General features: G+C 64.8%; 1 protein-coding gene across 1 annotated transcript in view; it reads right to left on the bottom strand.

Moving 5' to 3' along the window:
* Positions 1-3,509: 3,509 nt before the first annotated feature.
* The window catches only part of ABCB8 (ATP binding cassette subfamily B member 8), a gene marked incomplete at its 5' end in the record, with an annotated part of 8,653 nt that continues 2,535 nt past the window's right edge, over positions 3,510-9,627 (bottom strand). Inside the window, 9 exons of the mRNA XM_026646260.2 lie at positions 3,510-4,111; positions 4,470-4,720; positions 5,065-5,212; positions 5,433-5,566; positions 5,981-6,075; positions 6,501-6,637; positions 7,146-7,179; positions 8,312-8,417; positions 9,513-9,610. Coding sequence (XP_026502045.1) covers positions 4,031-4,111; positions 4,470-4,720; positions 5,065-5,212; positions 5,433-5,566; positions 5,981-6,075; positions 6,501-6,637; positions 7,146-7,179; positions 8,312-8,417; positions 9,513-9,610 — 1,084 coding nt within the window. The remainder of the gene's footprint in view (positions 4,112-4,469; positions 4,721-5,064; positions 5,213-5,432; positions 5,567-5,980; positions 6,076-6,500; positions 6,638-7,145; positions 7,180-8,311; positions 8,418-9,512; positions 9,611-9,627) is intronic.

Here is a 9,627-nt window from a genome sequence, read left to right as displayed (position 1 = left end):
GGCCAGGACCTTGAGGTGTCACCAAAGCCCCCCCCCCCGTGTGGAGCAGCCCGAACGACACCCAGCCCGTCCCTTGGTAACGCTGCTGCCAACCCAGGCGGGGGTTTAGTGCCCTTTTTCTGGTCACAGGCTCCCGGCAGCGGTGCAAACTCTCCAGCCCTGGCCGGCCTCGTCTCGACAGGAGGCAGCCGGCGAGGGAAGCGAGAAGTAGGGATGGACAAAGCCGCGCATCCCAGGGTGGCTCCGGAGTTCCTCTCTCCGGCCTGGTCAGGACACCTCAGGACCAGGCCAAGGCAGCACAAGGCTGAGGCCCAGGAGAAGCAGCCGGTCGTGGTGCCGCCCGCTCCGTCCTCTCGTCTTGCAGCCAGGCTGCCATCGCCAGCTTCCCCCAAAGGGAGTGAGGGCGGAACAGCCCAGCCCCCCGGTACTTCACCTCATTCCCAGCACACGGGGGTGGGTCACTGATTCCCGGCCCCACACGTCCCTTGTCTGCCCGGCCTGGGTTTCACGGTTCCAGGCGGAGGCAGAGACTGCACGGGCGGTGATGGAGGAACCCTTTGTTTTGAGGCCCCTCCCGCACTGGGAGCAGACACCTGACTCTCCCCGGGCCCCCCCAGTGCAGGATGTGGCTGCCTTGTAGCAGAAGGGCTGGGTGTGGTGAGGGCTGGAGAAGGGCACTCGCCTGTGCACGGGATGGTGGATGTCCCAGCTCACTGTCTCCATGGCAGGGGGCTCTCCCTGCTGTGCACGCGCAGGACTCCCTGCTGCAGGAGGTGGTGCCCGCACTGGGTACAGGGGAAGGGCACATCCTGGCCCGACCCGCCTTCCCACACGGGGGGGCTCAGCATGAAGCTCTGGCCCTGCAAAGGGCCCGGCCGGCCCCCCTAACCCAGCAAGGCCTCTAGTGGGGGACCAGGGTGAGGTGGCACCTGCTGGCCATTGCCTGGGGGCAGGAGCTGCCCTCCCTGGGGGACGCTCTCCCCACACCCCAGCCTCTTGGCCACTCTCTGCTGTCACCCCCGGGATCCCGGCGCGTCGCTCTGCTCTTCGGTGCTCCAGCCCAGAGACAAACTCCTCTGCGGGGTCAGAGCCCCTGGTGCTCCCTGTTCAGGGATAAACCTGCCGGGATCCCCAGCGCCCGCTCCCCTGATGCAGGCCCCAGCTGGGAGCCCTCACGGGAGTGAGCCCCCCCCAGCCCATGGGGCATCTCGGGGAAGCTGGTGGGGCCTGTCGGGCTCAGTGTGCACCCTGCTGGGCTGTCACCGAGGCCCAGGGGCTTGGGGAGCAGCTAAGGGGCCCCCAACCTGCCTCCAGGCTGGGGCCCTGGGGAGAGGGGGCAGGAGGGCAGGGCCACCCATGGATTCTCAAGGAGCTTTTCCTGCCGGTGCCCCCATGCTGGAGGGGGCAGAAGTCTCTGCTCTGACCTGGTACAGGACTGACCCTGTACTGGGGGACAGGCTGGGCCAGGCCAGGCCAGGGCTCCCCCAGCCCCAGTGGTTCAGAGGAGGGGTTTCCTTGAGGCTGGTGCTTCCTCCTGGGCCCTGGCTGGGGGTGTCCCCTCCCCCCCGGCCCAGCAATGCACCACGTTCCGCTTTGGGGCCCACAGCTCCCACGCTGGGGCAAACAGGTGAAATTAACCCAATGCAAACCAGGCCTGTCTCTTCTCTCCTGCTGGAGGCAGCTCCCCAGAGCGGGACCCCCGCCCTCAGCCCCTCGGGGAACGTCTTTGCTAATATTTGCCCCAGGGCCTTAGGGGGGGCTCCAAGCTCACCCAGCGAGGCCCCCAGCTCTGTAGCATGCCCCCCTGTGCCAGCCCACTAACCCCACCTGCTCCTGTAGGGAGAACCGACCCCATGCCCCCAAACGCCGCCAGCATCTGCACCAGAGCAGGGCCAGTGCTCAAATCCCCCCCCCCACGCCCAGCCCCTCGGGCACACGTCTGGGGTGCTGCCAAGTGACCCCTGGGCTCACCCCCGCGAAGAGGCTGCAGCAGTGGGTGAAGCCCCAGCTGGGTGCAGTAACCCCGACACTGGCACCCCCCAGCTGCGATGCAGCTGCCCCGAATGCTGGCCTGGGGGAGAGATGGCCAGCGAGGGGGCAGCTTGAGCTGGGGAGGGGGCTTGGAATGCGCCCAAAGGGGGCAGTTAGCAAAAGCTGTCAGAGAAGAAGGAGGGAAGAAGAACCTAGATCTGCGCTAGTGGCGGAACCGGAGCTGCGCGGAGGATAAAAGCGGGGGACTGGGACGTGAGAAGGCAGAAAGGAGGAAAATAGAAAAGGTTTCGGGTCAGGAGAAGCACAAAAGCCCAGAGCTGGGTACGTGAGCAGAGCCTCTTCGAGAAGGGAAATAAAATCTCCCGCCGTACTGGAGCCAAAGTCAGGGGGAAAAACTGAACAGAAATATAATTAATGGAAAAGGAATGGACTGAAAAGCTGGGTTAGATGAAAACGAGAAACCCTCCCCCACAGGACCCACCGTAACGAACAATTAACAGGCAGCTGGTTCAAAACACCCAAAAGGAAGTGATTCGTCACCCAACACACAGTCAACCTGTGGAACTCACTGCCAGGGGATGTTGAAGGCCAAGACTATAACAGGGTTCAAAAAAGAACGGGATCAGTTCCTGAAGCGTAGGTCCCTCAATGGCGATTAGCCAGGCTAGGCAGGGACACGACCCCATGTTCTGAGTGTCCCCAGCCTGTTTGCCAGAAGCTGGGGCCGGACGACAGAGAACGGATCACTCCACATTGCCCTGTTCAAGCCCCTGGCACTGACCCGGTGGCAGGCGGGATCCTGGGCTAGCAGCCACGGGGCTGCCCCAGTCTGGCTGTTCTGATGACTAACCAGCGGTTGAAGGAATCCAGCTGAAGGGGGCTTAGGGACAAGACACTGGGCGGAAGAGGTGCAGCGGCGGGAACATCCTCTCTCTAGAGCACGTCAAGCCGAAGGGCAGTAGGAGCGGGCCGTACAGCCGGGGCGGAAGAGCTGATGCTACGGTGGGCCCCACTGCCAGGGAAGGATGAGCAGCGCGCGGGAGCTCACACACGGCAGGGAGTAGCAGCACCGGTAGGACGTGCTGGGAACGGGACGTGTTACCAGGCCTGGGACTATTTGGTGGATCCCGGATGAAGCTGGAACCACTTAGAACAGCCCCTTTGCCCTGGTTTGCCTCGGTGGCTCCTCAGTTACCCCACCCAGGCCAGGCGCCCTGAGCGGGCACGCAGGGTCCTGTCCCAAACGCGTGGGGGGAGCGGGACAATGGGCTGGGGGGCCCAGGGAGCTCCGTAACCCGTGGGACGAGACCCCAGAGCAGACGGGGCCCGGAGACTTCTCAGAGACATGAGACCCAAGGGCCTGGCCTGGGTCCCCAGCCAGCCCCTGGGGACTTGGCCCCTCGTCCCCCAGCCCGTTACTCTGTTTGCCTGAGCCCCCGCACAGCCCGAGTGTGTGTGTGGGGTTCTGAGTCGCAGCCCCAGCCCCATGGCAACCCCCAGACCCCTGAGAGCCCTCACCTGGTAGGAGGGCATGGCCAGAGCCCATTCCAGGCATGGGGGGAGGGGGCAGATGAGATGAGATCACAGGCCAATCGCCATGGTAATGAAGTGGGGCTCTCCATGACACCCTCTCCCCCCAGGACTCAGCCCCACCCCCTGCCCCAGACGAGAGCTGCAGCTGCACTTGGCTTTTATTGGCAGACAGGGCACAACATGAACCTGGGCCCCCACCACCTTCCTGCGGCCATGGGCCAGGTCCTGCCCGGGGTCGGGGGGCGGAGCCAGGGAGCCCCGACCGGGGGCAGAGGAGGGGGCTATGGCTGGTCCCGGTCCCAGTCTGGGGGCAGAACAGAAGGGGGGGCCGGGAGCCCCGCCCGGGGACAGAGGAGGGGGGCCCGTGGCCGGGCAGGGCCCCAGCCCCAGACGTAGGTGCACAGATCCAGTGTCTGCGCCGGGCTCGGCACAGCTCAGGCGGGAGCCGCGTGGGCGCCGGGTTCAGTCCCTGCAGCCGCCACGGCCAGGCCGGGCTCGTCCCCACTCAGGGCTGCTCCGTGGCCTGTCTGCGGACGAGCTCAGCGTACAGCCCGCCCCGGCGCAGCAGCTCCGCGTGGGTCCCGGCCTGGGGAGAGACCGGGGGGAAGGGGGTGTCACCAGAGCCGGCAACGCCCAACGGCTGCTCTGCCCAGCCTTGGCCCTGTGCCCCCTGTACCCCCCCGAATACCTCTGTGCCCCTCCCACCTGGGGACCACCCTGCCCCGCGCCCTCGTACCCCCCCACCCGGGGACCACCCCACCCCAGAACACCCCATACCCCAGAACACCCATCTCGTCCCCACGCCCTCATATCCCCCCCAGAACAACACCTTGCGCCCCTCCCTCAAGGACGCCCCACAACCCCCCCACCCAGGGACCACCCCACTCCAGAACACCGTCCCACAGAGCTGCCAACCCCCCCTGCAGGACTCTGCCCCCCCTCACCTCGGCCACACAGCCCCGGGCCAGCACCACGATGAGGTCGGCGCACTGGATGGTGCTGAGGCGGTGGGCGATGACCAGCACGGTGCGGCCAGCCATGGCCCGCTCCAGTGCCTCCTGCACCAGCTGCTCCGACTCCGTGTCCAGCGCGCTCGTGGCCTCATCCAGGATCAGCACCGACGGGTTCTTGAGGAGGGCCCGGGCGATGGCCACACGCTGCTTCTGGCCCCCCGACAGCATCACGCCGCGCTCGCCTGCGGGGACAGGGCCAGGGCTCCAGGGGGTGATCGATTTCAGGCCACGGGGTCGTTCTGCCCATCCCAGGGCAGGGACCCTCCCCCCAGGACCCCAGCTCTGGCCCATGGCACCCGCTGAGCTACAGCAGGGCTGCCCCAGCTCCACTGACCCCGCGTGACGGTGACCCGCCCCCCCCCAGCCGTATTCCCCCTTGCAGCGGGTCTGGCGGCTGCAGCCAGCGGCTCTACGTCTGCCAGACGGAGCCAGAGCTACTGGCCCACGGCAGCCACCCCCACGGACGCTGCCCACTTGGCTCCAGAGCCGCGGGCAGCAGAGGAAGGTGCCAGGGCCCTGCGCTCACCCACGATGGTGCCATAGCCCTGGGGGAAGCTGCGGATGAAGCTGTCGGCATTGGCCAGCTGGGCCGCGGCGTAGACCTCGGCGTCGGATGCGTCGGGCTTTCCAAAGCGGATGTTCTCCAGGATGCTCGTTCCAAAGAGCGCAGGCTCCTGGGGGGGGGAGGGGGAGACACTGCTTCAGTACCAGGAGCAGCCTGACGTCCGCCACGCCCCCCCCTTGCACCCCACTCCCCCCACCGCACCGCCTCACTGTGCCCCATTCCCCGCCAAGCCCTGCTCCCCCTGCGCCCCGCTCCCCCCATGCACCACTCCCCACCGCGCCCCGTTCCCCACAGCGCTCCGCTCCCCCTGCGCTCTCCCGCCCCCTCACCTGGCTAATGAAGCCAATGACCTGCCCCCGTAGCCACGAGGGGTCCAGGGTGCAGAGCTCACATCCGTCCAGTGTGATGGCCCCCTGCGTGGGCTCATAGAAACGCTCCAGCAGTGCCGCCACCGTCGACTTCCCTGCAGGGCAAGGGGATGAGGCTGGCAGCAGCATGGGCCACGACACGGCCCGGGCACACAGCGCCCCTGGCACTGCCCACAGCCAGGGAGGGGCAGGGGACAGGGCTCTGACCCGAGGTGGTGCCGAGACAGTCGCTGTTCGGGACTCCTGGGTTCTGGCCCCGACTCTGGGGTGCAGGGGGCCCAAGTAGGCTGGGAGCCAGGATGCCTGGGTTCTATCCCAGCTCTGGGAGGGCGGCGGGGCTGGGAGCCAGGACCATTCCCCCGTTCCCTGTGAGACCTTGGCTCCCCCCGCCCCTCTCTGGCCTGGCTGCCCTGCGAGACCCCACCTGTGACAGACTCGGGTGGGGGGTGCTCAGGGCCCAGGGGCAGTCAGGGGGTGGGGCGGAGGAACCTGGGCACTTCCTGTGGTACCTCCTCCCGACTCGCCCACGATGGCCACTGTCTTGCGAGGGGGCAGGGTGAGGCTGAAGTTCCGCAGCACTGGGCAGCCGGGGCGCGTGGGGTAACTGCGACAGCAAGAAGAGAGGGGTCAGGCTGGGCAGGGCAGACAGGGCGGCCAAGCACTGGGCAAGCGCGGAGCAGGACAGGCCCTGGGAGAAGCTGTACAATTGGGAGTGAGGGGCACCGGCAGAGTTGGGGGGGACACCCAGGGCTGGGCTAGCAGGGGCTGCGAGTCAGGAGTGAGGGGCACCGGCAGAGCTGAAGGGAGCCCAGGGCTGGGCTAGCAGGGGCTGCGGGTCAGGAATGAGGGGCACTGGCAGAGCTGAAGGGAGCCCAGGGCTGGGCTAGCAGGGGCTGTGGGTCGGGAGTGGGGGGCACCGGCGGGGCTGGGAAAAGGGCAGTACAGAGGGTGAGGAGAAGGACAGGTGCCCATGCCCTAGTGCCCAGTGGCACAGACCATGCCCCCCCCCCCCCCCCAGGCTGCCCTCACCTGAAGCAGACGTCCCGGAAGCAGATGTGGCCGAGCAGGGAGTGGCTGGGGATCTGGTCCCCCCCGGACAGGGACACGGTTGGCTCCAAGGTCATGAACTCAAAGACACGGGCTCCAGCGCTGAGGCCTCGCACGACCTGCGGGGACAGCGATGAGGTGGGACTGCCCGATGCCCTGGTCACCATGTCACTGGGGCAGCCCCGAACACGGCCCCGTTTGCGTCACCCCCCCACGGCCACATGGCGCCGTGTGCTGGAAGGGCCCTGGGCAGTGGGGGCCCGGCCCTTCTCCCTTGCCCACCTGACAGTCTGGGGCCAGGACAGGGGTGCAGCAGGAACCCCCGTCACCACCGTTGTGCCCCAGGGGTCCCTGCCTCAGTTTACAAGGTGCAGCAGCCGGGCCAGAGCAGGGCGTGCAGATAAAGAACCACCAGCTGCACCTTCAACCAGCCGGACAGCCCGGCGCTTGTCCCAGCGCCCTCTGCCCAGGAGCCATCCCGGGCCAGGATCCCAGAAGCAGCAGGGAAGCCCTGTGAACCGGCTGCTGGGACGGGTCACCCCGGCCTTGGCAGGCTGTGTCATGGTGCTAGCCCCACAAGAGCAGGGTGGTGTCAAGGGGGCCCGAGCCAGCCCCTGCCCCACCTACCTGTCCAAACAGAACGGAGATGTTGGCCATGGACCTGCCGAGACAAGGGGAGAGCGCTCTGCTCAGCACTGGGCATGGGGACAGAGAACCGTAGGACTGGCAGGGACCTCGCGAGGTCTCTACTCCCGTCCCTTGCACTCACGCCAGGGCCAAGTATTATCCAGACCATCCCTGACAGGGGTTTGTCCAGCCTGCTCTTAAACATCCCCCGTGACGGAGACTCCACAACCACCCTGGGCAATTTATTCCAGTGCTTAACCACCCTGACAGGTGGGGAGTTTTTCCTAATGTCCAAACTAAGCCTCCCTTGCTGCAATTTAAGCCCATTGCTTCTTGTCCTGTCCTCCGAGGTTAAGAAGAACAATTCTTCTCCCTCCTCCTTGTAACAACCTTTTATGTGCTTGAAAACTGTTCTCATGTCCCCTCTCAGTCTTCTCTGCTCCAGACCAAACAGACCCAGTTTTTTCAATCTTCCCTCACAGGTCATGTTTTCTAGACCTTTCATCAGTTTTGTTACCCTTCACTGGAAATTTCTCCAATTTCTCCACATCTTTCCTGAAATGTGGCGCCCAGAACTAAACACAATACTCCAGCTGAGGCCTAATCAGCGCGGAGCAGAGCGGAAGAATCACTTCTCGTGTCTTGCTTACAACACTGCTGCTAATACAGCCCAGAATGATGGTTGCTTTTTTTGCAACAGCGTTACTGTTGACTCATATTTAGCTTGTGAGCCACTATGGCCCCCAGATCCCTTTCCGCAGGACTCCTTCCTAGGCGGTCATTTCCCATTTGTACGTGTGCAACTGATGGCTCCTTCCTAAGGGGAGCACTTTGCATTTGTCCTTAGTGAATTTCATCCTATTGACTTCAGACCATTTCTCCAGTTTGTCCAGAGCCGTTTGAATTTTAATCCTATCCTCCAAAGCACTTGCAACCCCTCCCAGCTTGGTATCGTCCGCACACTTTACAAGTGCACTCTCTATGCCATTATTGAAATCATTGATGAAGATATTGAACAGAACCGGCCCTAGAACCGATCCCTGTGGGACCCCACTCGTTATGCCCTTCCAGCCTGACTGTGAACCCCTGATAACTACTCTCATGGTGAGCCCCACCCCCCAGACCCCACACTGGGGGTGCAATGCACACGACCTTTGCTCTCTGACCTTTGCACTGTCTGCGAAGCCACCATGAAGGACATGAGGTCTCCAGGCGAGAGCTCCTCCCCAGCCATGAGGGAGCCCCCCACAAAGATGGTGCCCAGCACGATACCTGCAGGGGCAGAAAGCGGCACGGCGACATGAGGGCTCCTGGCCCCCCCACAAGGACCGGGACACAGGAGAGAGGAGTGTCACGGGAGCAGCCTGCAGCCCCCCTCAGACGCATGGGCTGGCACGGCGCCCTTATGCCAAGGGATGCCGAAGCATTTCCCTAACAACCTGGAAAGGCAGCCACCTCCAGGGTGGAGCGCAGCAGCTGACGCCCGGCTGAGCCAGGCCAGGGGGCTCATGGAGGGCAGCTGGCTCTGCGTGGTCCAGGCACACCCTGTGGGAATTCTCCGCATCCCAGTGAGTCTGTCCCTAGGGCCTGGGGGTCGTTCTGTCCCTGTGCCACGGGGATCAGGGCGAGGTGGAGATATACCTATCTCATAGAACTGGAAGGGACCCCAAAAGGTCATCGAGTCCAGCCCCCTGCCTTCACTAGCAGGACCAAGTACTGATTTTGCCCCAGATCCCTAAGTGGCCCCCTCAAGGATTGAACTCACAACCCTGGGTTTAGCAGGCCAATGCTCAACCCCCTGAGCTATCCCTCCCCCCACTAGGGCTGCCTAGGCTGGCTGGAGGCCCCCCACAGAGACTCACTGACTGCAGGTTAACCTGGAGCCAACTGATCCCCCAGCTCTCTGCAGGGAGCTGAGCCGAGCCCCTAGCCAGAGCAGGGCTGGGGAAGAGGGGGTGTCACAGCCATGGGGCTCGTGGGGGATGGGACGGGAGAGGGGTCACCAGGGCCCTACAGTAGCATGGCTGACGGGAGCCCTTGGGGTGGCCAGTCCGGACTGCGTCTCTGGGCTATTGAGGGCTTGTTCCAGGCAACTGAGAAACCTGCTCTGGGGGGAAAGTCTCCTGGTGCCGGGGCCGATCCTGGCTGGGCGAGTCGGTCCCTGCAGAGCACACGAGGCTCCCTCAGAGCCCGGCTCAGAGGGACTCGCTGGCAGAGCTCGCAGGGGGAAGGCTGGAACCCCCCGGCTCTGTCAGGGGCTGTGTGGCCCACCTTTGTGAACGGCCAGGACCTGGGGGTCTGGTGAACTGCACGGGGCGCTCCCGGGGACTGGTTACAGCAGGGCCCAGCCATGCGCCATCCACTCACAGTTCAACACCACGTTGGACAGCCCCTGGAAGACAGCGATGCCCATGCCCAGCTTCTCGTTCAGCCAGCTCGACCGATCCACCTCGTGGCAGTACAGGCTGCAAGGCAGGGGAGA

This window comes from Terrapene carolina, unplaced genomic scaffold (assembly GCF_002925995.2).
Source record: "Terrapene carolina triunguis isolate 2854851 unplaced genomic scaffold, T_m_triunguis-2.0 Scaffold34623, whole genome shotgun sequence".
NCBI lineage: Eukaryota > Metazoa > Chordata > Testudines > Emydidae > Terrapene > Terrapene triunguis.
Note: the sequence above shows the minus strand (reverse complement) of the source record. Positions and strands in the feature narration are given on the sequence as shown.